Below are 26,901 nucleotides of genomic sequence, written 5' to 3'. Positions count from 1 at the left end.
TTCACTGCAGCACAATTTACGATATCTAGGACATGCAGGCAACCTAAACGTTCATCGGCAGATGAATGGACGAAGAAGTCATGGTACATATACATACAATGGAATATTACTCAGCCATAAAAAGGAGCATGTTTGAGTCAGTTTTAGTGAGGCGGATGAACCTACAACCTGTTGTACAAAGTGAAGTGAGTCAGAAAGAGAAAAATATTGACCATTAACACATATATGGAACCTAGAAAACTTTTCTGCTGAACCTATTTGCAGCGGCAAGCATGGAGCTGCAGACTCAGAGTCCAGACGTGTGGACACAGTAGGGGAAGGAGAGGGTGAGACAGACTGAGAGAACGGCATCGGAACGCGTGCATCCCCACACGCAGCACAGCTGGGAAGCTGCGTGTGACCCGGGGAGCTCCGCCCGGCGCTCGGCAACCACGCAGAGGGGTGGGACGGGCTGCGCGTGGGAGGGAGGTTCAGAGGGGGACGTGTGTGTACGGCTGATGCACACCGCTGCACGGCAGAAACCAACACAACATCACAAAGCAATTATCCTCCAATTAAAACAAATTAAAAAATAAGCTACTGTTGTCTGACATGATGTCTGGGATTTACATCAAAATCATACGAGAGAGGGGGCTGTTGGGGTATACATGGACAAGACTGACCATGAATGGTTAGTTGTTGAAGCCACTGATGGGTATTCGGGGGTTGATTTTACAATTCTGTCCATTTTTAAAGTTTAAAATCATACTTAATGTTGAGTTGGGGGTTTTTTAAGGAGTCTGTCTTAACAATGAAGTGACACAGGAAGTTAACCAGGAGCGACCTGTCCTGTTCACATGCACGATACACAGAGCTCGGCCGGCACACCAGACAAGACGCCTCCAGGAAGAGGGGGCTGCTGCGATCTCTGGTCCCTAGACTATAAGGTCCCCGGGGGCAGGGATGTGCCGTGTTCCCAGTGCCTAGAATAGGGCCTGGCAGTTAGTAGCCGTGCAATATACACTTCAGTGACAAAAAAAAACTTAGTGAATGAATGAACATCTCCTGAAAGGCAAAAGAATCAGGACCTCTGTGGATAACTTTTAAATTCAACATAAGGAAAAGCTTTCTAAGAGAACAGGGCCATCATGGATGGGGCCGCCTCAGAGCGTTCCCCTCTGCTTAGAGTGTCTCCAGACGCAAGTCCTTTGACCAACTCAGTATCTGAGAGCTGACTCAGATATGAAGACATCGCCCATCCGCTCTCTTTCCAGGCCACTCCCGCAGCAGAGACAGCACCTTCTTCCACGGAGTCCTAAAAGCGTTTCCTGAGCAGCTATTATGTACTGGGTAGATGACATGTCTGGATAAGGCTCGGGGACAGTGTCAGGGAGAGGATTTAAAAACCAACACTTAAGGAATTATGGTTTTCTCTGGGTATCTGCCCAGGAGTGGGATTGCTGAGTCATACAGTAGATCCATTTTTAATTTTTTAAGGCACTTCCATACTGAAAACCATAACTCCAAAGACACATCACCTCCCTGTTCACCACAGCACGACTTACAGTAGCCAGGACACAAAAGCGACCTGCACGTCCCTCAGCAGAGGAGGGGATGGAGAGGAGGCTCACACGCGTGAGGGAAGGCCACCCAGCCATGAGGAGCGAGGCTGCGCCATGTGCAGAGACGCACACGGACCTAGAGACCGCCATACAGAGCGAAGTGACACAGAGCGAGTGCCGTACACTCACGCACGCGTGCATCTAGAAGAATAGTACAAGCGACCCTATTTGCGAAGCAGGAAGAGACACAGAGCAAACATATGGGCACCAAGTGGGGAAAGGAGGGCGGGAGCAGCTGGGAGCCTGGGATTAACGTGTGTAACGGGCTTCCCAGGTGGCACGGCGGTAAAGAATCCGCCTGCCAATGCAGGAGACACACGACATGCAGGTTCGATCCCTGGGTCGGGAAGATCCCGGGGGGGAGGAAACGGCAGCCCACTCCAGTGTTTCCACCTGGAGAATCCCATGGACCAAAGAGCCTGGCGGGCTACAGTCCACAGGGTCACAAAGAGTCAGACACGACTGAGCAATTGTGCGCTGCTGCTGCTGCTGCTAAGTCGCTTCAGTCGTGTGCGACTCTGTGCGACCCCATAGATAGCAGCCCACCAGGCTCCCCCGTCCCTGGGATTCTCCAGGCAAGAACACTGGAGTGGGCTGCCGTTTCCTTCTCCAATGCAGGAAAGTGAAAAGTGAAAGTGAAGTCACTCAGTCGTGTCCGACTCTTAGTGACCCCATGGACTGCAGCCCACCAGGCTCCTCCGCCCGTGGGATTCTCCAGGCAGGAGCACTGGAGTGGGCGCCATCGCACACACATGTGAAACAGACACCGTGAGAACCTGCCCTGCACACAGGGAGCTCTGCTCAGTGCGCTGCAGTGACCTGATGGGGAGGAGCCCCACGGAAGAGAGGTCTGTGTGTGCAGACAGCTGATGCACTTTGCTGCAGAGCAGAAACTAACATAGCATCGTAAAGCAACCACGTTCCAATAAAAAGAATGTAAACTAAGCCTGAAAGGATGAGCAGCCGTGCAGGGAAAGGGGCAAAGGAAGGGACAGGAGCGCACCGGAGACAGAAGGAGCCCACGGAGGGCTGGACTGAAGGTCTCCTAAGGTCGTGTCAGATCTAAACAATCCAGGGTCAACCCGGCACAACATTTACCATGGACTCGGACTCAGCCCTGGAACCGAGTCCCAGGGCAGCACTCTATTCTGCAAATACGTACTTCGGAACTGGCCTTGGGCTGGCTTGCTTTCTTTGTCTTTGTTGTATGCAATAACCTGAACCGTGTAATTCTGGTCCGGCATAAGACCTTGAATGATTGCTTTCGTTGCAGTGTTCTGGAGATTCAATTGATTGGTTTTTCCACCTGAAATAAAACAGAAAGATAAATCAGTTCTAAGAAGTACATTAACTGTGTCCATTAAGAAATTTCGTTAACCAGGAATCTAGATTTTAAAGGTGAAGATTTTTAAAAACAGGTTTAATGGTGAGTATGGCATAATACTTCTTTTTCATATAATTTCCATCCTCATTTCCAGTTATACTCTCTGCATTAGACAACTTAAACAGTTGTCTAAAGTAGGTGAAACACATTCACAAACATCTTTCGCATACGCACTGTTGCTTTGATACACTAGGGAAAGCCATGGCCTGAGATCGGAAGACAGTCAGCCCTGAATGTCAGAAACAGCCTGCAAGGAAAGAAGGCCACCTGAAAGTGAAGGGGAGGATACGGACGGGCTGAACGCAGTCACCGACACTGGCACGTTCCCTAGGGCCTCTCCAAAGCGAGTCAAAGCATCTCTGAAGCATTATTAGCGGTTGAATTACCCTGAATCTGAGCATCACTGGCTCAGCATGCTGAAGGAACCACTCCTCGTCTGGCTACTTAAAAGTTAGCTTCTTCCTGGAAAAGATCCCAAACTCCCATGGTCTCTCCATCAAACCAGACTGACCTCTAAGTTTTGCTGAAAATGCTAGTGATTCAGTATCAACTTGAAAGCAAAGCTCCAGACATGGCATTCTTGTCTATTTCTGGCAGTGGTTGCTGCCTGAGAAGAGGAAAATTAACCTAAAACTGCTCCTCCAGCAGCAGCAGCAAAAGGGCCAGAAATTTGCTGAATTAATCAAATACAACACAGGCTACAGTGCATTTTAATCACAGGTAGCTCTAGCGGTAAAGAACCCTCCTGCTGATGCGGGAGACACAGGAGACGCGGGTTCAGTCCCTGGGTCGGGAAGATCCTGGGGAGGAGGGCATGGCAACTCCCTCCAGCATTCTCGCCTGGAGAATCCCGTGGACAGGGGAGCCTGGAGGGCCGCAGTCCATAGGGTCACAAAGAGTCGGACACAGCTGAAGTGACTTAGCACTCAATAAAATAAAATTAGTTACGTTAAATCTGAAAAACGATGATCCTATCACCTCTGCTGCCCACCACTGTAAGGCGGAGCTGAGCCTGTCTCCTGGCAAACCCCACCTCCATACATGCGTTTATGTCCAAGAGGCTAAACTTGGTTTCAGAAACACCTATCATTTAAAACTCATCCTTGACAAAGTGCATCAGATGAATCTTTCACTATGTGTTTCACTAAGAAGAAAAAAAAAGTGCCTTAAAAAAACTGTGTACTAGAATTCCTCTCTGAGAGGCATACAGTATACTATCTTAAAGACTTTGAGAATCCTGTAATAAAAAAGCTTCAGCTCTGCTTAGAATGGCACTCTTCAAATTTATCTGACCATTAAACCATTTGATTATATAACAGCTATCACATCCTGCTAAAGATCATGGAAAGTGCTTTGGGAAAGACTGGTATAAACAATGCGCAGAGCTCATCTCCTAGTGTTAAAACAGCTACAAACATCCTGCGTCTAGATGCATTTATGACTCCTTTTATTTACTGCGTTTACTTTAGGTTTGATCATGTCGATACTTGACTGTCAAGACTGTCTTACTGGCTTGGGTCACGGCAGCACGGACGCTGGGTCACCATGGAAAATAAACCCAGTTTTCGTGGAGAAACTATCTGCTTTCTTCCTCCATTTCTGTTTGTCACTGGGGTGTCTGAGCAGGAAGTGGAGGTCTGCTTTTGGAGACGCTACAGCAGAGATGGCCGAGGGGTGAGGCCAAGGTTGGTTCAAAAACCACCTAAGTCATTTCTTTAAAAAAAAACTAATTTTACTTGCTTATTTGTTCCTGGCTGCGCTGGGTCTTCCCTGCTTTTGTGGCTTCCTCTAGCTGTGGCGAGCAGGCTTCTCACTGCGGTGGCTTATCTTGTTACGGGGGCTTCCCAGGGGGCACTCCTGGTAAAGAACCCGGCCAGCCGACACAAGAGACATAACAGACTCGGGGAGACACGAGTTCGATCCCCGGGTCGGGAAGATCCCCTGGAGGAGGGCACAGCAACCCGCTCCAGTGTTCTTGCCTGGAGAACCCCATGGATAGAGGAGCCCGGTGGGCTACAGTCCATGGGGTCACAAAGAGTCAGACACGCCTGAAGTGGCTTAGCACGCGTGCACACATTGTGCTGTGGAGCACAGGCCGTGGGCGGGCGGGCTTCAGGAGCTGCAGGACACGGGCTCAGCAGTCGTGGCGCAGAGGCTCAGCTGCTCCACGGCACGTGGGGTCTTCCCGGACCAGGGATTGAACCCGGGTCCCCTGCGTTGGCAGGTGGATTCCCAGGCACTGCACCCCCAGGGAAGTCCTTCACGTCACTTCTAAGGGTCTGATCCTTCAGTCACACTTGCTTGGAGTACTGAAGAGTTTGGTGTTACCAGCAATCAATCCAAAAAATTAACCTACTGATTACTTGGAGGGAAACTAATTACTTTTTAAGACAAAGGGAATTCTCAGAGGTACCACAAATAAGGGACTTATATACTGACCGTTAGCATCACAATAATGTTCAAGAGCCTCTTAAATTTCCCACAATGGTTTAGAAAACAAAGTGCATTTTTAGAAGTCAAAGTTAGTTAAAAATCGGGCAGTGTTCTACAATGAAAACTCTGAACGGAGGCTTGAGAATAAAGTAAAGCCGTCCATGACTGAGTCACTTCCATGGGTCAACACGGGGAGAGTGTGCGTCTTCTGAACCAGAGTCATTCTAGGGAGGCTGTGCCTAACACGTGCTAATAAGGAAAGGTTTCTTTCTAGTGACCAAGCAAGAAGCCAAACATGTCATCTGCCTGTTTGCTTGACATTTTTAATCCACTACAGCGTAAGATGTCCCCACTTAGAAGTAATAGAGCATGTCCTCCTCTTTAAATGAGTTGGGATGAGGCCTCCAGCAGAAGGGAGTCCCGCTCTGTGTGACCATTTTTATCACCAACAGAAGGAGCAAACCTTACGTTTCTATGAACACATACACGTTACACAAACAGGCTGTTACTGAGCATTTACGTACTGTGCGGAATTGGATTTTATGGGCAGAAGGGAGCCTGAGAGATAGGCCGCGGAGCTTCTCCGCTACCGCCTCGGCTAAGGCTTCCTGAGCCCCCGGCTGGGCCGCGCGCGGCGGCGCTCCGTTTCCCGGCCCATTTAGTCCCCACGACCAGCCCTTCCCGTGAAGGTGCCAGCGCAAAGGGCCGGCTGCGGGCCCCACATGCTCTATCTGTTCTCGCTGCCGTGCCCAGACCACGTTTTGAGTTTCAAGCCTCGCGGCAGCCCCGTGAGGCGGGCACCAACACTGCCGCAGGCCCCACGGAAGAGGAAGCCGGGGCGCTGAGACACCCGCCGGCCCGCCGGAGTGAGGGGCGAGGGCTTGAGCGCGGCGCTCCAGGACGCCCGCGCGGCAGCCGCCCTCTGCGAGCCTGGAGTTTCTTTGCTTTGCTTTTCGGCCATGCTGCATGCTTGCAGGGTGTTAGTCCCCTGACCAGGGATTGAACCCCAGGGCCTTGGCCACGAGAACGTCACGTCCTAACCACCAGGTAATTCCCAACGTGCTGTGTACTGTTTCAGTTGATTATAAATCAAAAACATGAAATGAGAAAGGAAAAACACGACCAAAATTTCACTGTGAAAGGTTGTACACAACTATTTGATCCTCATGATCAGTAAGTGTGTTTAACTTCTGCTTTTCTTGCTTTAATGCGTCATGTATGCCCACTGTGTCTACTTAGAGTTTATAACTTAATGCATCATTGCTGAACAATATTCTATTAAGCTAATTAATCGTAGGTGGCTCAATGGTAAAGAGTCTGCCTGCCAACACAGGAGACTCAGGAGACCCAGGTTTGATTCCTGGCTGGAGAAGATCCCCTGGAGGAGGAAATGACAACCCACTCCAGTATTTTTGCCCAGAAAATTCCATGAACAGAGGAGACTGGCAGGCTGTAACCTATGGGGTTGCGAAAGAGTCGGACACAGCTCGACTAAAGAACAACATAACTCATCATAATTTACTCCGCTGGTCACAAGCGCTGGAGGTAACTTTCTTTTTTTTTTTTAATTTTAAAATCTTTAATTCTTACATCCGTTCCCTGGAGGTAACTTTCAAGTGTCCAGAGACCAAAAGTATTCATCCATGTTGAAACGGAGGTAGTGAGGATTTTTGATAGTATGAAAATTAAGGTGAGCCCCATAGCTAGTCTTTCGATTTGAGGCAATATTATTTTCTTGAGTAGAGGATAAGATTTCAAGCTCAAAAGATTACATAAAACAAAAGTCTTTCAAGTGAGATTAAAGCAACACTTAGCACTACACATTTTCATTTCCTGTGCGCCAGAAGTTGCTAATACTCTAAAACACAGTTGATTTTTTTACCTGAAGCTGGAGTCACAAGAAGTTTGTATCCACCAAATTTCCCTCTTGGAGCCTTCCATGAAATCTGGATGCTATCATGAGATAACACATTATATCTTAACCTTGTGGGTGGAGGGACTGAAAAGGAAAAACAAAGTTGTTTAAACGTTGAGGCTTTTAAGCTTTCATTGTCAAACTGAAAAGCCAAACTAACGTAATCAGAATACTCAAGACTTCACGTTCTTTCTACAGCCCATTAGTGAAGTGATCTGTTTGCAAAATAACAAACCCAAGAGCATTTGTTTCTGACCCGAGAGGTAAGCGTTTGCCAAGTAGTGCTGATCTTGTGTACTTTCCCAGTGGTCACGTATGGATGTGAGAGTTGGACTACAAAGAAAGCTGAGCACTGAAGAACTGATGCTTTTGAACTCTTGAGAGTCCCTTGGACTGCAAGGAGATCCAACCAGTCCATTCTGAAGGAGATCAGCCCTGGGATTTCTTTGGAAGGAATGATGCTAAAGCTGAAACTCCAGTACTTTGGCCACCTCATGCGAAGAGTTGACTCACTGGAAAATACTCTGATGCTGGGAGGGATTGGGGGCAGGAGGAGAAGGGGACGACCGAGGATGAGATGGCTGGATGGCATCACAGACTCGATGGACATGGGTTTGGGTGGACTCCGGGAGTTGGTGATGGACAAGGAGGCCTGGCATGCTGTGGTCCATGGGGTTGCAATGAGTCGGACACGACTGAGAGACTGAACTGAGCTGAACTGAACTGATCCTGTGCAAACAACTGTGATTTAGGGTTAGAATGTAACACCCTCGTCTAGCTTACTGGAGCCAACCTTGCAAAGTAGCTTTATTATGTTACAAAGATGAACGTTTCTGCTCTGAATACATGAACTGTTGTAATCTAGGTAGACCGTGATCTGTTTTCTGCCTTTAGGTTTCCACTTCATTAACTCAGTAATTCTTATGATATGATAATTTAAGGCTATTACAGACATATTATAGTAAGGTCAATCCTTCCCAATAGTTCACTAAAAAGGTCTATACTGCTTTTTGCGTGTAAGTCATTCAAACTTCAAAACATGTTCTTGGAACTCTACATCAATGTTCCAGAATTTCAAAAGAAATACTTTCATAAGATTTTTCTGTATAATATATAAATTAGTTTGTCACAAAAGAAAATTTAATGCTTGACAGAAAAGTTAGCACTTATTACCTACTTCTATGCCTGGTCTTTCTTTCCCACTTTATGACAGAGTCCAGGGAAGGAAAGAAATACTCATTTCAATAGGTATGTAGTATTGTGTGGGGTTTAGATGTTAGTTTGGTTCCCAGTCCTGTCAATTATTAGATGAATGACCTTGAGCAAGTGATTGCTCCATTCAAAGCCTTGTTTTTAGAAGAGGTGGCACGGAATAAGCGACAGTGGTAAAGAGAATGATGGACAAAATCTGTAACATGTACAACAAATGTTTGTTCCCATCCAGCCTTACTTCATCTAATGGATGATCTCCAAAGCTTATTTAATACTCACAAAAATACATCACTGTCCCAATTTTACACATAAGGGGAGCAAGAAGATGCTAAGACATTCATCCAGGTTCACATACTGGCTCATGACCATCTTTGACCCCAAACAAAACGCTCTTTTTCTTCAGGAGAAGACTTATATTAAGAAGTCACCCTTCACTGAGCTAGAAGAATGGGTGATTTACTCCTCATCAAGCTCTCCGCTCATCTGAAATCAGTGAGTACCTAAGAACACAACTTTCAGAGCAGTGTTCTCTTTCTACTTGCCCTTTGCTACATTTCAGTAAAGAATGCTAGTCAAGCAATAAACACACTAGCTTCCCATTCTCAGTTTGACATGAACGAATCTACATTTCTCCAGCTTATGGGAAAGTATGGATTTATCATAAGAACTGCTATTCTGAGCTACAAGAGAAGGTTGGCTAAACCTAAATTTGGATGAACAGAGAAACTGATACTAGTTTGCTTCCTCTGGAACTTGGGGAGAAAAATCTATTTATAGATAGATTCTTATTATTTACAGAAGAAAATTAAAAATAAGAATTTTAAATGCTACACAGTACATGCAGTTTCTGAGCCAAGCCTTGCCAGTGGGCTGGCGGACATGGTTGGCTGAGCTTACTGCAAGGTTTTGCATGAATGCTTAGGAGGCAGGGGGCGGGCACGCCTGGGAAGCGTCGAGTGAAGAGCGCAAGGAGAGGGGAGGCTGCCGTCTGGGCAGTCCCCGAAGGATCTATCTGCACCCAGGCGTCCTGCCCGACCTCTCAAGGAGGGCAGAGAACTAACACTCAGGATTCCTAGGTTAAATATTAGAAATCTTTGTAGTATGTTCTACCCAGGCCACTGTTCTTTAAATGCAAGCCTTTAGCCTGCAACATCTTTAGTCAACAGCTGACCTTCTGAACCTCCAGGAGAAGTGATGAGGGTGACCACACGCAGATACCAGATCACGCCCAGAGATCATGGATGGCGCTCCAGAACCCAGAATGGCAATATCTTCCATTGAACCATTCCAGGAAATAAAAGTGAAGCAAAGGTAACAACCCAACCCATCAACGTTCAAAAACAACTCACAAATGATTTATATGATGACGGTCCCATTACAACTACCAGCAAAATGCAATATTGCCATTTTCTTTTATCAACAGAACCCGTCTATTGCCCATGTATGCATAAACAGTCTCACAGTTATTAAAAGGAAATCTTGGTTAGACACAAAGTTTACATTTCCTTCAGGTTTTTGCCTTTAGGGAAAAAAAGCTAGAAAAGAAAGAAAGCAGCGTGAGGTCACAGCTTCGAGCTTCAAAGACAGCTCCAACTGTATGTTTGGACAGCACTGGGACTTCCGCCAAGGCAAGGGCAGAAAGGTCGACAGGAACACTGCCAGCGCAGTGCAGAGGCCACCGTTCTCATCTCACGGACCAAACAGGTGAGTATATTTAATACCAGAGCCGTGATTTTTCTTTCTGCAAGCACTCAGGAGCCCCTTCAATAAGTATACGTACTTAACTCCAGTAAGAAGTATAGATGCTTGCATGAACTTGACTCAAAAGTTAATCTGTGTCAGTTAAGTCTTTTTTTTTTTAATTTCAAGGTATTTTTTTCTTTTTGATGCAGTTGTAGATGGGACTGTGTCATTTCTCTCTCTCTTTTTTTTCCCTTGGTGTATAATTGCTTTGCAATGCTGTGATAGTTTCTGTACAATAGAAAAACTTTGTGCTATACAAGAAAGTGAGTCAGCTATACATACATAGATCCAATCCCGCCAAGCCTCCTTCCAACCTCCACTCAACAGTTAAAATTTACTCCTCTTAAAAAAGACAAAAATTAAATGTAAAGCTTGATTTCTGGCACACGCTGAGAACCCAGAGTAAGCCAGCAAACTCATCTTTCATACAGTGACGTCAGGCATTCTATGTGAGCTAGGGCCAGTTACAACATTTGTGAAAATACAGCCTTCATTCCAAAGGGGGACTGCAAGGGGGGACTAAGGAGCGTCCAGTTGTTGACTGCAGGGTTAGGCTCGTTGCTGAAAGTACAGGGATATTTTTATTTTGCTGTGCTGTATTTCTTTTGAGAGGGAAGATTTTTCTTTAAAGATTTTCACCACAATCATCCTCATAGAAATCAAAGCTCAAAGGCAGAAAAGGAATGTTTATTTCATTCTAAAAGAGCCTCACTGTTATCAGGTACTTAGGAAATTTCATTTCACAACAGGACAGTTCATTAAAGGATTGATTTTCCGCCCTCCCTCCCTTCCTTTCTTTTACTTCCACTCAACTCCGCTGAAATCTTGCTGTTTTGACAAGGGACAACCTATGTTTATTTCTAATGGAATAGTCTCATTAATTTCTTGAAACACTAATTTTTACAACCAGGGAAGTCCCTCACTGAAACACTGCCTTTCACCGAGGAACACTAACATGAAGATCTTCTGTTCCTCCCCACCCACAGTCACCTCCCTTCTGAATTTCCAACAGCACCTTGGTTTTCTTCCAAGGAACAGCACGCCCTCCCCGCTGCACGGAGCCTTGGCTGCGCTATCTGTCAGCCATCCTCCCTTGGCGAAGTGGGGAGAACATGACTCAAAGCAGTCAGGCAGACTCTCCCAAGAATCTGAAACTTGTGTCCAGCCATGGAAGGATGGAAAACAGCTCTGACATTTCATTCCAAAAACATGCCCTCAAAGAAATGGTCACTAGTTCCTAGAAACTATATCCAGCATGTTCCCGGATTCCTACACTTTCCAAAGCTTATTTAACTATTGGATGAACCACTTCAGTATCTACCAGTAAATACACTTTTTGCTTAAGTTGGGCAGAGAAAGTTTACTTTATTTGCAACCAGAAATCTCTGAGTGATGGAAATGGAGCCACGTGGGCAGCAAGAGTATCTCCCCTTTCAAAACACAGTTCAGGGTGCTATCTCAAAGAAATGACTTCAGCAAAAGATACTGAAACAGCAGAAAATTATTTGGCTTACTTTTCCAAGTGATCTTCAAAAATCCCAAACAAACAAGAAAAGACCTTAGCTTTTATCTCATTTTTTAACTAAATGCGTTTAGAGAACTCTTGTTCTATAAGTAGGAGAAATTAAAATTTGAGGGAAATTTATCATGGGATATGCCAGAGGGTTCTTTTTTCCTTGCATAGAACCTATTCAGTGTCTGTCAGGCCCTTAGTAACCTTTAGACTGTGCATTCAGTTTTAAAGAAAGGAGTAAAAATAAGGACCAGGTATGAAGTGGCAGGAATATTGTGTAGACACTCTTTTAAGGAGACAAGGCATGATCGAGACACACAGGCACACACCTTACAGCTCCTTATTAATAGAATTGATTTTGCAAATTTGACTTTCGTTATTAAATTTGCATGACATTTCAGAAGCATATTAACATGAGCTATTTAACCATCTACCGCAAAATTAATATGCTCAGCCACTAGTGACCTGTAACTTCATCAACATTGTGCCACATTCCTACCATGTAAACAGCTGGTAAAACTGAGAAAAAGCCAACACGTGACCCTGCCTAAAAACTCAGCTGAACCCGTGAAGCACTAGTAAGGCAAATAAAATAAAAAACGATCATCAGAACCAACATGGCTAGACTCCCAGACCCCCATGAGTAAGTTTTCCGTACCTTGACCCTGGACAATGGTGCAAAGATAAGTAATCACAAAAAATGCTGGAAACACCCAGTACTGCATCTTGCAGTGAAAAATCTTCATTTTGTTTCTTGTTTTCCACATGGGATGTAACAGCAGTCCTAGAAACAGAGAGCACAGGGGTATTTTGAGAAGGCTGAAAATAAAATATATGCAGTCATCTGGGGCAGCAAACAAGCCAACATGTGCTTGTATCTTCAGGAGGTAACTCATCCCTTAGGGCACTGTATATTTCACTCTAGACATGAGCTAATATAAGGAAGATTTCTGACAAGATGCTGCGAAGGCAGAGAATGATTGGCAATACATCGTCATCGCCTGTTTCACTAACGCGGAGCGATCGGGATCCGGCGCGGATGCTGGGGCAGCTAGCCGCGCACTCTGGAGGCCGCTGCCGCGGTGCCTGCTTCTGAGTCCTCCCCGCAGGGAATTCTTCGGTGGTCCTTCTACCCGGCGCTCACTGAAGAAGGAGATGCCTGGGGCCTCTTTAGCAGCCTCTCAGCAGGACTCCGCCCTGCGCAGGAACCCACACAGGGTCCCTCTGGGAGGGTCCCATAACTCACAGAGGCAGGTCTAGCGGGTGGGAAGGCCTTGGAGCACCGTGCCTTCGCGTGGAATGCAGCCCTCTGCTTGCTCTTCCAAAGTTCCTGTAAGACTGACACCCGTCAAGGCCTTAGAGATGGAAGAGTCAGGGCTCTGTGAGGCAAGACCTGGGCAATGACGTGTCCGAGGGCCTCCGAGGTTCTGTCCGTCTGGGGTCTGCGAGCAAGCCTTCACAGTGCCCCCAGGCCTGAATTTTTGCAATCCTGGACTGTCTCTGCAACTCACTGGATTACCCAAGAGTCCCTTTAGCATCTGCTACTCAGACACTTTTTAGGGTCTAAAGAGCCCTCAGGGAACCCTCCGCCCAAGCTAACTTGTCTTTCTTGTATCTGCGTGTTACTGCTTTTATGTCATGTCAATTTTGTATAACTGTTTTCTTCTAGGTCTATGTTAATAACCCAAATTGACTGAGAGTATTCATTTCTTAAAAGCTCTGGTGTCAAGGTCATTCTAGCTTCATTTCTAAAAATGTTAGAAAGTTTTCTGTATTTTCATTGTTCTGCAATAGCTTCAGTACCATGAGAATTACATACTCTTTAAAAGCCAAAGAATAATTTGAGACAGAAAATCGTATGAGCCTATTCCCTTTTGGAGGCTATTTCCTACACAACTTTTGTCTTATTTATAAATCTACTTAGCTTATTTCCTTCTTGGTTTTCTAGTCTGGATATTTTCCCATGAAGTTATCCTTCTAATTTTTTTTTAATTTTAAATTTATTTTTTAATTGAAGGATAATTGCTTTACAGAATTGTGTTGGTTTCTGCCAAACATCAACACGAATCAGCCCCAGATATACATATGTCCCCTCCCTCTGAAACCTCCCTCCCACCTCCCTCCCCATCCCGCCCCTGATCTTTTCATTTTGGTTTTCACATTTATTAGCACAGAGTTGTGTGATCTCTCAATCGACAACATATTTTCTGGTTATAGCTCCATTTACTGTTGTTGCTAAGTCGTGTGATCTCTTTGTGATCCCTCGGACTGTACCCCACCAACTCCTCTGAATATGGGATTTCCCAGGCAAGAATACTAGAATGGGTTGCCAATTCCTTCTCGAGGGGATCTTCCAAACCCAGGGATTGAAGCGCGTTTCCTGCACTGCAAGCCGACCCTTTGCAGCTGAGCCGCTTGGGCAGGTCCCACTCTCAGCATCAAACCGGCGTTCTCCTACCTTTCTCTTTCTCTCCAGAACAGACAAGCTGAATATTTGTCCAGATTATGATTTTCTGAGGATAGCTTTTTTTTAATTGCAGTATTAGTTCTGTACTTTTCTTTGCTTTTCTGCTCTTGTTTTTTGTTGTTTTGTTGTTCTTTTTCTTTATTTAGTCCTTAATGCAATATTCTTTACTTGAGGCCATTAATTTTCCTCTGGATATTCTTGGGCAGCCACATACAAGCTTTAATTGCCTTTTTAACACAAGAGTTATTTCAGTGAATGTAGCAAAAGATAACTCTATGAACCTTCAAAACCATATGATTTCAGATGATTCATGCACTTAAACTTGATCTGGTTTTATTCTAGGGTAACACAGTATATCCGAAGAAATAACTATATTCCTTCAAGTAATCATTCATAAAAAATTTTTCTTGGCGACTACTTTTTATAATATCCAGTGACAGTCTAGCATGCAACTCTTTTGTGTTGCAACTAAAGGAAGATACACATGCTTTAATAATCACATAAATAATCACGTTAAGGTCCTATAATAAAAAAAATTAAAGAATATACTCGTTTATATTTAGAGGTGCAAAAAATATCTCCCCCAACCCGCCTACCAGACTTCCAAAATGCTAATTACTAAAGAATATTTTAAATTAAGACATTCATATACAGGAAGCCCCTTAAAATTCCTAATGGAATGGGCAACATATTGAGTGGCTATTTTATATATAATATATATGGCTTTTGAGCCTGGATGAATTTATTATTAATTTGTTACAGATTAGTGAACCAACTATTTGTCAGAGCACAGAAGAAATGGGACAAATGGAGAATCCAAATTAAACACAGCGAGAAAGGCCCCGAGTCATCGAGACCTCTAATGCTGCCTAGGCAGGTAGAACAAGATGAGGTGGGTCATCCCAGGGGTCGTGGGACTCCCCAGGCAGTGCTAGAGGTAAAGAGTCCCCCTGCAGTGCCGCAGACCCGGGCTCAGTCCCTGGGTGGGGAAGACCCCCTGGAGGAGGGCATGGCAACCCGCCCCAGTGTTCTTGCCTGGAGAACCTGGACAGAGGAGCCTGGCGGGCTAGAGTCCACGGAGTCACAGAGTCGGACACAACTGAAGTGACTTGGCACGCACGCACTCCAGAGGGCTGTGAGTGACGTTTCTGTAGACAGAAGGCCTGAATATGGGGGTCTGAACAGGTATAGGAGCAGGCATCAGCTCCATCAGGGCCAAGACCACGCCCCCCAAAGGAAAGCTGCAGCAGTGGAATCACTCTCAACCCAAAACAGATGCTCTAAGGTTTTGTTCCCCAAATATGATACCCACAAGGCTCAACGAGAACGTGGCAAAGAGAGAGGTGAGCAAGCAGCTTGCCTTTCTGCCTGCCCTTTAAGAGCGGGGACTTTCTCAGGCATCCTGCAATACTATGCTAACACAGGACAGGAAGTCCTTTTCCAAGCTGCAGTCCAGAGCACTTCTCATCAGAGCGCTGCAGTCCAGTGCAGTCCAGGCATTGTGAAGCAATGCTTACCATGCCACATTAGAAGCTGGCCTGCATTTCACACAATGTAAATAAATAAACAGACCAATGAACTGGTGCTACCCTTGACTTGGCAACTGTTTTCTGAAAACTACTTACTATTGCTGTTGTTCAGCCACTAAACACTGGCGACTCTCTGTGACCCCGTGGACTGTAGCACGCCAGGCTCCCCTGTCCTTTACCATCCCCCAGAGTTTGCTGAAATTCACGTTCATTGAGTCAGTGACACCATCCAACCATCTCATCCTCTGCCATCCCCTTCTCCTCTTGCCCTCAATCTTCCCCAGCATCAGGGTCTTTTCCAATGAGTCAGCTCATCAGGTGGCCAAAGTACTGGGGCTTCAGCTTCAGTTCCAGTCCTTCCTTGCATATTATTTATACAGAAAGAAAATTGTAGCCATAGCTTTTCTTTAAATTCTTTCTTTCTTATTGTTTATTTTAAGTGAGATTAAGTAAGACCATATTGGGAGAAGTGGAATTTTCATTTTCCCAAGGTTTTATGCCAAGTCTTTCATTTGGACAGTAAAATAGGGGTGAGAAAAAAATTCCAATTTCTGTTAAACTGCTATGAGATATTTTTAAAATGTCAAAGCCTAATTTGCTGAAACACTGCCTAAAACCTTGCACAAAACAAATAACGCCGCCTTAATTTTTTTTTTTTTTTTTGGCTTAAAAACATCATGTTAGAAATGGCCATTTAGCTGTATTACTACAGAAGGTATAAACCCAGTTTGGGGAAAGTTGATAATGTTTAGCACAAGTTTTCTCAAAACACTGTTACTGGATTATGCAATCAGTAACTTAAAACTATCCCCATTAGGACTAACTGACCCGTCCTCTGCTTCATATGTTTGTCTTATCCAATCTTATTTATACAATTAAGTTTAAGAAGGAGCAGAGGCCTTATGCAAGCCAGTTTTATCAAAATCCCTTAAAATATTTATCCTAAAGTTTGTGTAAACTACTCACATACACACACATGCACACACACATAGACTTACACACACACACACACACACGCACACGCAAGGCTTGGACAGCGCTCTACTCAGTCAGCACTGACACACGAGAAAGCCAGAAGCTTGCTGCCAGCCATCTGGGATACCAGGCCCTGCGAGGGGCTGTTGTTTGTAGCTTCAGAATTTTCATTCCAGCAGTCACTACCGAGAGTCCTACTAGCTTTCTGCTCGTGTTAGCCCCTCAGTCGTGTCCAGCTCTTTGAGACCCTGTGGACTGTAGCCCGCCAGGCTCTGCTGCCCGCCAGGCTCTGCTGCCCACGGCATTCTCCAGGCAAGAGCACTGGAGTGGGCTGCCATTCCCTTCTCCAGAGGATCTTCCCGACCCAGGGATGGAACCCAGGTCTCCCGCACTGCAGGCGGATTCTTTACCCTCTGAGCCACCAGGCCACTCTACTCTAAGGGAGATGCAAAATTCCCTACTATATGATCCCTGGGTCAGCTCACTTATAATTTTATTGAAAAAGAAGACCACAGGCAAATTTACAGAACTAAATGAAATAAGTGTGAAATACAACCGAGGTAACACAGACTGGAACCATGAGTAGAAATCTGGGCGCGAGGAAGACGCATCCACCAGTAACTGGCTAGGGGCTGCCGACTAACCAGTTTAACCACTCCATGACTTGGTTTCTTTATCTGTAAAATGACCAAGCAAACATCTACCTTATAGGATTGTGATGATGTAAATAATGTACTTAGAAACACAGGTAGCTCTCCAAAAGTTCTAACTAGCAGCATGCTAGCAACAGGCTGAAAGAATGTAAGGCAAAGGCAGTTAAATCGTCAGTGAATTTACTACTTGGGCAGATACTAAAGGACGAAGAGGCTCATGAGAGACCCCATCTCATGAAGGCTGTGGGACGAACTTGGTATAAAAGTTTAGACCAAGACAGAAGATCCAGTTAAGGACACAGGCACCATTATCCGCGTGGCTGAACTACTTTAAACTTTTCTAAGAACATTCCTATCCATTTTTCATCCTTGTCCAGATGACAGCTCTGTACAGGTTCAAAATCATCAACCATAAGAAGACTTGGAATTTTTGACTTAAGAATAATTCATAGACTTAGCAGTTCTGGTTGACAAGCCCATGCAAAGAACATTTGAAAGACATGGGAATGATTCAGCAGGAATTAAGCCCAGGAAAAATAAGAATCAGAAGCACGTAATAGATGTCTTCAAATATTTGAAGGGCTTTCACGTGGAAGATAAAACAAGAGTTTTTTGTGCAGCTTCTGCAAATAGCACCAGAATCAACAGAGGGAGCCATGCAGACGTGGATTTGGACAGAAACGTGCTCCAACACTCGGGACACGTTGGCCCTTTTACTAGCAGGTCTGAGAAAGAAGCTGGCTGCGTTATACCCGTGAGAGATGTTGCAGAAGGGATTCCTGGATTTGTGGCAGGGGAACTGAACAAAATGACCTTTATCTTCGAACTCTTTCTGGACTCTGTGGTTTAGTCACTAACCCGTGTCCAGCTCATTATGACCCCGTGGACTGCAGCCCGCCAGGCTCCTCTGTCCATGGGATTCTCCAGGCAAGAATACTGGAGTGGGTTGCTGTTTCCTTTTCCGGGGGGTTTCCTGACCCAGGGGTCACACCCTCGTGTCCTGCATCGGCAGGTGGGTTCTTTACCACGGAGCCACCTGGGAAGCCCTTTCCTGGATCTACATTAGCACTTCAGTTTCCATTTTAACTTCTGGGAGACAGCAAACTCCAGGAGCAGAGGACAGAGGAGCCTGGCCCGCTGCTGTTCGCAGGGTGGCAGAGTTGGCCACGACTTAGCAACTGGATAACAACGAGAGACCCATTTTATGGGAGAGCTTTACAGCCAGTTGATCTGCGTCTACAGATCTGCAGATAAGAAAGCAAAGACTAAGAACAGGGCTGATGTTACAGCCCAGGGTGCTGACGTTGCTTAGTTTTCGTTCTTCTCTCCAGTGAAAGAACCACTAGAAAGAACCTCCTCACATCTAGACTAACCAAAAGGCTTTTCAAGATTAGTTAGGAAGTCTACCTAGAAACAGACCCTGGAGGAAATCAGTGTTTGTCACTCTTTTCTGTTAGCCTCACGACACAGGAGAAAACAGCTCTAAGTTAGAAATAAAGCCCTAGTTGTGTTACTGTTAGCTTGGTGACTTGTCTTTCTTCCTCTGAGCGAACTCCCCACTGTGCAGGCATTGTGATTAGAAATCAAGTGGAAAGCCACAGTCTTATTAGCATAAAGTGTCAAAGGGCAGAAGAGTTCAGGAATGCCAGAGACTAAACTCGAGAAAGGGCGCCTCGGAAGAGAGGGCGCCGCAAGTAGGGTGGACTGACAACACGCATCCGAAAAACCCCACGCCCCTCGAGTTCCGGACAGTTCAGAATAAAGCGTCAACTAGGGCTTCCTGGACAGCTCAGTTATTGGAAAAGACCCTGATGCTGGGAAAGATTGAGGGCAGGAGGAGAAGGGGACGACAGAGGATGAAATGGTTGGATGGCATCATCGACTCGATGGACATGGGTTTGGGTGGACTCCGGGAGTTGGTGATGGACAGGGAGGCGTGGCGAGCTGCAGTCATGGGGTCGCAAAGAGTCGGACACGGCTGAGAGACTGAACCGAACTGAACTGATAGCGCAGTTAGTAAAGAATCTGCCTGCAGTGCAGGAGACCCTGGTTCAATTCCTGGGTCTGGAAGATCCCCTGGAGAAGGGAAAGGCTCCCCACTCCGGCATTCTGGCCTGGAGAATTCCATGATTGTCCATGGGTTGCAAAGAGTCGGACACGACTGAGCGACTGTCACTTTCACTAGTCAAGAAAATTTAGCAATCATAAATAAATATACACAATATAATAATTCCACTCTGTCAACTATTAATTGATATTTATTGAACACTACATCCAATAACTACAGGACACGTCTTTAACATTTTTTCTTACAAAGTAGGCATTGTGAAATGAGTAGGCCCTAAAATGAGAGCTCATAAACGTCAAAAGACTCAGAGTTTGCAGAGTGCGCTTTCCGACAGCAGAGTTAAATTAGAAATTAATAATATAATATATCTTTACAAACTCAAAATGGAAACTAAGCAACATGCTTTAACTAACCCATGGGTCAAATGAGAAATCACAATGGAAATGTTAAATTTTAAAAATAGTTGAATGGGAATAAAAGTAAGAAGATTTTCCACATGAAAATCTGTGGGATGCAACCTAAGAATTAGAGATAAATATTTACATCAGAAAGAAGAAAGATTTAAAAATCAGTGATCTACTTTTTCACTTAAAGGAGACATAAAAAGAAGAGCAAATAAACCCTAATTAAATTGAAGGATTAATAAAGATAAGCATAAAAACCAAAGATACCTGAAACAAATATTAGTGGAAATTAACAAGGCTAAAATTTGCTTATTTAAAATATTAATACAAGTGAAAAATATTTAGAAAGGGTGATCAGTCTCCAACAGATTGCCTTTGCTTCTTATCCCATTGCGACTCTCCAGCTGACTTCACGGCCCCTGTAACTCTACTTTCTGAGTCTTGGGTACTGGAAGACATGTAGGTGGGCAGTTTAACCCATACTCCACAACGTTCAAAGTGCAGTACAGCCCATCGGTAGGTACTGATCGCGTGATCAGTGACTGAGTGGGCAGGGCTGAAGCGCGCAGAGCCAGCGCACCGCACGCCCTGCAGCCGAGGCCGAGGAGCACTGGGGAGCCAGGGGCCTTCTCTCCAGCCCTGCACCCGGCCGAGGCCAAGGAGCGCTGGGGAGCCAGGGGCCTTCTCTCCAGCCCTGCACCCGGAAGAGGCCGAGCAGCACTGGGAGGTAGGGGGCTTCTCTCCACCTCGTGTGCAAAACTGATCTCCAGGGGACACGGTGCCCTGCCTCCTCCCAGAAAGTCTACCCCAAGGGACCTCCTTCTAAATCCCAGAGAGACCTTATGTAGGATCAGAGCAGCCCAGTGAATGGCTCAAATGCAAAGGGGGGGGTGTGGGGGTGTGGGTGGGTGTGGGTGGGTGGGTGTGGGGGTGTGGGTGGGTGTGGGTGTGGGTGGGTGTGGGTGGATGTGGGTGGGGTGGGGTGGGGTGGGGGTGCAGGGGTGTGGGGGTGGGGATGGGGAGGTGGGGGTGGGTGTGTGGGTGTGGGGGTGGGTGGATGTGGGTGGGTGTGGGTGGGTGTGGGTGTATGTGGGTGTGTGTGGGGGTGTGGGTGTGTGTGGGTGTGTATGTGTGGAGTGTGTGTGGGGGTGTGTGTGTGGAGTGTGTGTGTGGGGTGTGGGTGTGTGGGTGTATGTGTGGGTGTGTGGGTGTGTTTGGGGGTGTGTGGGTATGTGTGGGGGGTGTGTGGGGGTGTGGGTGTGTGTGGGGGGTGTGTGTGTAGGTGTGTGTGTGGGGGTATGTGTGGTGTGTGTATGTGGGTGGGTGTGGGTGTGTGGGGGTGTGTGTGGGGGTGTATGTGTGCGGGGGTGTGGGGTGTGTAGGGTGTGTGTGTGTGGGGGGGTGTGTGTGGGTGTGTGTGGGTGGGTGTGTGGTGTGTATATGTGGGTGTGTGTGTGGGCGTGTGTGTGTGTGTGCACGTGCTCAGTTGCGACAGATGTGTCCGATACTTTGCGACCCCACGGACCCCGCCAGGCTCCTCTGTCCGTGGGATTTTCCCAGTGAGAATCCTGGAGCGGGTTACCATTTCCTACTGAAGGCCCTTCCTGGCCCGGGGAGCGACCCCTCGCCTCCTGTGTCCCTGTGCTGCAAGCAGTGAGCCAGCAGAGAATCCCCAGTGCGAGGGACCTGACTGCAGGTCACCCTCAGAAGTGTAGCTGCTCAGCCTCAACCTGGGCTGCTGCGAATCCTACGTGATGGAAGAGCCGTCCCCAAAGCACGGCAAACTGCAGCGACAGCTCCTTGATTCAGGAATGTTCCAGTACTTGGCTTTTGTTGTTGTCATTGTTTGTTAAGGACTGACAGAGCTTCGTGGTCAAAGAAATGGGAATCACTTTTACCTGAAGTCCGTATCTGCAAGCATCCCAGAGGCTAGCTGCACACCCAGGACAGCATCTCACCCTTAGGAAGGCTTCCCTGACCTTCCAAGTCTGGCCAGATGCTGCTCCTGGGTTTTCTACAGCAGCAATCTTTATTTTCCATTCTAAACCTCAATAGAATACGGCTTTTTAATATCAGTTCAGCATGTTCCCCTTTGCAAAAGCAGATAGAAAGCCATCCAGGAGTAAACCTTCATTGAATAGAAGACCGCCCCACCCCGCCCCAGCCCGGCCCGCCCCGGCCCGGCCAAGTACTCCTAGCTACAGACACGACTTGTGACATGGATGAGCTCAGCAAAACCTAGCCTCTCTCTGGATCAGTTTTCACAACTCAGCTTACCTCTGTTTGTGTGTGGTGGGGGGGCGGGGAAAGGGAGAACCGAACACAGCTCCCTAAAATTAGAAGTCAGGGACCCTTGCCTTGAGTTCCCACAAAGGCCCACTGGCAGAAAAATTCATCAAGAGCACTGATTTCAAAAAATGACCTTGAAGTATAAGATGAAAATTAAATAAAAAATTTACCGTGAAGAAATGCAGTCTAGACTCTAAGCCCTGACTTTAAAAGCTGTCAGAATTTCCTGTAGCCTTCCTCGTCAGAATCCCCTCAAAAAACAGGGAACAGAGAGAGAAGAGGAAAAGCAGGAAGAAGGGGGAAAAGGTGACGAGAAGGAGAAAGAAGCAGGAGAGCAGAGAACCCAGCGCTGCCGCGCAGTCTGCACGGGGTCAGTGCAGGCCTGGGAGCGACCCTGCAGGCGCTCGGTCGTCACCCTGCTTCCTGGAGGGGAAACCCGCGAAGCCCAGAGACGGCGCGGGGGCGGGCAGGGCCCGGAGGCCACGCCCTCTGCCCGCCCCCGGCGCCCCGGCTCCGCCCCCTCCGCGCCCCAGCGGGCAGGGCCCCCGTCTCACGCGGACGTTTCTTTAATCCCGATTCTGCCACTTGCTGGCTCTGGGACCCCAGGCTGGTAGTTTATATCTCAGTGATCTTATCTTTAAAAGAAGGGCAACATTTACGTCCACGAGGAATTGGGAGACTTGCATGTGTTTCTGAGAGAGAACAGGGCAGGGACCCAGGCAGGGACTCAAAATACACGCCAGTCTCCACCGCACACACACCCACGGCGCCAGGAGACCAGGATGAGGCCCGCTCTTCACAAGGCCCCCTCTACAGAGAAGAGTGGCAGAGCTCTGCACTGCGGGTTTTTTCAGTTACAGGAGAGGAGACGCAAGGGGAGACCTCCCTGACAGCCTTCGCCCGCGGAGCAAAGCTGCTCAAGAGGCAGCTAATTCCCGGCCTGGCCCTCAGTTTCCCTCCTCTCCCCGCCCCCCGGCCCCCGCCCCTCCTCCGGCCCTTTACCATTTGCTGTCTACACATCTCATAATCCCGGATAATGTTAGCTCAGCGGTGCTCAAACACCACCACCCCAGCCTGCAGCATACAGGAAGGCCCTCATCCCTGCAAGGAACCTTGGGCTACACTCCACAGGCTGGGCAAACAGCAGTCATTTGGTTGAGCTTGGATTAAAATGACAGCAAATATGTGGCTCATTGAGTCACGAACTGCAGACTCCCAGCTTAAAACAGGCAAAAGCTCTCTGTGTTTTACTAGGTGACTCGAGGAAGGATTTTAGAGTCAAAGGGCGTCTACCCCAAGGAGACTTTTCTTGCTGGGCTGAAGCTGGCTCCATGCCCTTCCAATCAGACCCGTTTGCTCACTCCATCCTTTAAAGCCAGCCCTGGTGGACTCCCAAACCCAAGATTTGCGTGGAAGGAGGCCCCAAGAGCTCTCTGAAATCCACAGCTGGACCGTTAGCAGCAGGATCTACGCCAAAGGACTCCTCCCATCCATCCTAAGTTTGGGACCTGCCCAGAACTGCTCCAGGAATTCTGACGGGCTCCACGGAGTCCTTCCCAGGGAGTCACTGAGAGGCCCCACCAGGGAGGCTTCTGTCCTTTCAAAGGGACCCCCAGGAGGTCAGGGAAGCTGTGGAGGTCCAGGTCTCACCTGGCTCAGGGCCCCCAGGCAGAGGGAGGGACACCCAGTGCTTAGGATAGAGCGTCCTGTGCATAATGGGTAAGCCTGGAAAACACCTCACGAGGTGAAAGACGCCAGTCACGAAGGCCCACACACACTGCATGCTTCCGCTTATATGAAACGTCAGCAGAAAGTCGATGAGCAGTTGCCAAGGGTGTGGGGGGGGGCGGGTATGGCTTGGTTGGGGAAAAATGAGAATTATACTGCTGATAGGTACAGAATTTTTTTGAGGGGGGAGTGATACAACGTTCTAAAATTGACTGTGGGGACAGTGGCACAACTCCATGAATACACGAAAACCACTGAATTGCACACGCGCGGTATATGAATTATAACTCGATACAGTTGCTTTTTTAAAACACGCTTCCCTGAAGTCTGTCTTACAGTAACCACACCCTTGGGACCAGGTTCAAAGGGAATCCTTGCAAGTTGCTCTCATGAAACAACCCAAAGTGCAAGTGTTATCCATGCATTCACTGACTCACTCAGACCACATTTCCCAGTGATAGCTGCGGGCAGAGCAGACCACCTCGTCAGAAACGCAGCATTACTCCCCTCCCTGCATCCAGCTTCGCCTCTGTGCTAGGTGCTGGGGCCTCCTTACCACACCGACAGCCAGGAAGGGCTGCTAACCCTCTGTAGCTGAGGAGCTCTGGAGCCTTTAGGGGGAGAGTTTCAGGAAAACTCTTTCCCAATTCTGCTCCCCACAGGGCCACCAAACATCCGCATATTTTTAGGGTTTTGCCCTCCCCCACCCCCTTCTGCTGCTGCAGGCAGCTGACACTCCAAAATTTCCAGAAGGCAATCCAAAACTCGCAGAGGAAAAGAGGCTCTGAGTGCGGCTGCACCCGGCGTCCCGGGGTCAGCGGAGGCGTGGGGTCCAGGTCCCCGAGCGCAGCACGACAGCCCCCCGTGAACACCCGCCCTGGGGACAGCAGAGCGGGCTACTCCGGGTCCCCGAGCTCCGGGCCACAGGGCGCGTCCCGAACAGGACGCAAGCCCCCAGCTCCTAGGCGAGAGTGCCCGTGGCTGCAATTACGGCAGGCAGCGCTCAGACCCTTGTTAGGACCGAGGCCGCCGCAGGGCACAACGCCGCCCCTCCCGCGGGGAGCTAACCCTGTCTAGCCTCTGCTGTGCGCTTAGTCGCTCAGTCGACCCTGTGCGACCCCGTGGACTGTAGCCCGCCAGCTCCTCTGTCCATGGGATCTCCAGGCAGGAATGCTGGAGTGGGTAGCCGTTCCCTCCGCCAGGGCATCTTCCCGACCCAGGGATCGAACCCAGGTCTCCCGCATTTCGGGCAGATTCTTTACCGGCTGAGCCACCAGGGAAGCCCAAGAATACTGGGGCGAGGAGCCTATCCCTTCTCCAGGGCATCTTCCCCACCCAGGAATGGAACCAGGGTCTCCCGCAACGCAGGCGGGCTCTTTAGCTGCCGTTGCGAGTGGCCCGCCAAATCCCAGCTGGCGCGGAGGTTCGCCTCCCCCCAGCCGCGCGCACTAGAGGGCCTGAGGCAGCGAGCAGCTCCGAGGGGTGAAAGGGGGCGAGGGGTTGGGAAGCCCGGGAGGAGAAGGCCCTCCAGCGCCGCAGACTGGCGGTGCACCTTAAAGCCGCGACCTCCTGGGTCCAGACACCGAAGCCAAACGCGCGAAGCAGCCGCGTTTCCGGGCGCACAGACGTGGACGAGCCGCTGCTGCTGCCAACAGCCTGCGGCGCTGCGGGCTTGCTCCTCTTCCCGGCTAGCACCTGGTGCCCAGCGCTAATCACCCGCGGGTGTCTGGGTGAGTTTTGCAGCCCGTGATCTCCATCGACGGTTCTCCCAACTGACCCTCGAGTGCTGAGTGCTTAGCCGTCAGTCGTGTCCGACTCTTTGCGACCCCATGGACTGTAGCCCCGCCAGGCTCCTCCGTCCACGGGGTTTCCCCGGCAAGAATACTGGAGTGGGTTGCCATTCCCTTCTCCAGGGGATCTTCCCGATCCAGGGATCGAGACCGTGTCTCCTGCATTGCAGGCGGATTTTCTACCCGCTGAGCCATCAGCGTGCTTTCTGTTTGTAACACACAGTCCTCTAAAGCAATCCCTAAGCCCCTTTCTCACCATAACGGTAGCCTTTGGGAGGCCCTTTCTGCTTGGAAATGCTGGCATCTACCGTCTGGAAGCCAAACCCCCTCCTTCCCGCAGATCGCTCGCCGCCCGCCAGCCCCGGGGCGGAGGCTCGGGAGAGCAGCACCGGCGTGTGCCGCTCAGCGCTCAGACCTCGCTGCCGGGCGAGCGTGCGGGACGCGGCGGGCGCGCCTCCGGTCCCTCGGCGCCGCGGGCAGCGCGGGCGCGCGGAGAGCAGGTTCCTGGAGGCGCCCCGCGTCCGCAGGGGGCTCGCCGCCGGCGCTTTCCCTCCCTCGGGAACAGACTCTCAAGGCCGACTAGAGGGAAGCAGAGGTTGGCACTGACCTGCGCCCGCGAGACTCCAGCCCAGGCCGCGTGGCTCTCGGTGCCCGGGGCCCGTCCCGGTTCCGCCGCGAGTCCGCTCTCCCGCGCGCTGCCCGCCCGGCGCCCCTTTAATTGGCCTGCCCCCGCTCCACCCCCGCCTGCCCGCCCCGAGCCGCCTCCTCTCCGGCGCTCCCTCCGGCGGGGCGCCCGGGATCAGATAAGAGCGGAGGGCGGCGCGCTGGCGGCCGCTTATGCAGCGGGAGGCGGCGGCGGGGGCGGGGGGAGGCAGGCTGGGCCCCGGGCAGCGCCCCCAGTCCCCGACGACTCCCCCCTCCTCCCGCCGCCCCGGACACGCCCGGGGGCCGCCCAGCGCCGCGGCCGCGAGCCTGGGGCCAGGGAAGGGCCGCTCGGGCCGTCCCCGCGCACCGAGGCCGGCGGGCGGCCTCGCCAGGTCAGTGTCCGTGTGCAGGTGCCGCGTGCCGGCCTCCGCAGCCCTAGGAGCCCCGTCGGCTGGGACTGCTCGGCCGCCCGCTGCTAAGACTCCAGGCTTCTCCTGCCAGGGGCGCGGGTTCCAGCCCTGGCCCGGGAACTGAGACCGCGCGCGCTCTGCG

At 49.0% G+C, this 26,901-nt stretch overlaps 1 protein-coding gene across 1 annotated transcript in view; it reads right to left on the bottom strand.

Moving 5' to 3' along the window:
* Window positions 1–26,404, bottom strand: part of COL14A1 (collagen type XIV alpha 1 chain) — a 226,611-nt gene extending 200,207 nt beyond the window's left edge. The window contains exons 1-4 of the mRNA XM_052651718.1: window positions 26,312–26,404; window positions 12,460–12,585; window positions 7,301–7,417; window positions 2,764–2,907 (exon numbers count right to left, since the gene is read on the bottom strand). Coding sequence (XP_052507678.1) covers window positions 2,764–2,907; window positions 7,301–7,417; window positions 12,460–12,568 — 370 coding nt within the window. The 5' untranslated portion in view covers window positions 12,569–12,585; window positions 26,312–26,404. The remainder of the gene's footprint in view (window positions 1–2,763; window positions 2,908–7,300; window positions 7,418–12,459; window positions 12,586–26,311) is intronic.
* Window positions 26,405–26,901: the final 497 nt, after the last annotated feature.

This window comes from Budorcas taxicolor, chromosome 14, assembly GCF_023091745.1.
Source record: "Budorcas taxicolor isolate Tak-1 chromosome 14, Takin1.1, whole genome shotgun sequence".
Taxonomy (NCBI): domain Eukaryota; kingdom Metazoa; phylum Chordata; class Mammalia; order Artiodactyla; family Bovidae; genus Budorcas; species Budorcas taxicolor.
The sequence above is the reverse complement of the archived record's forward strand: the minus strand, read 5'-3'. Positions and strand labels throughout refer to the sequence as shown.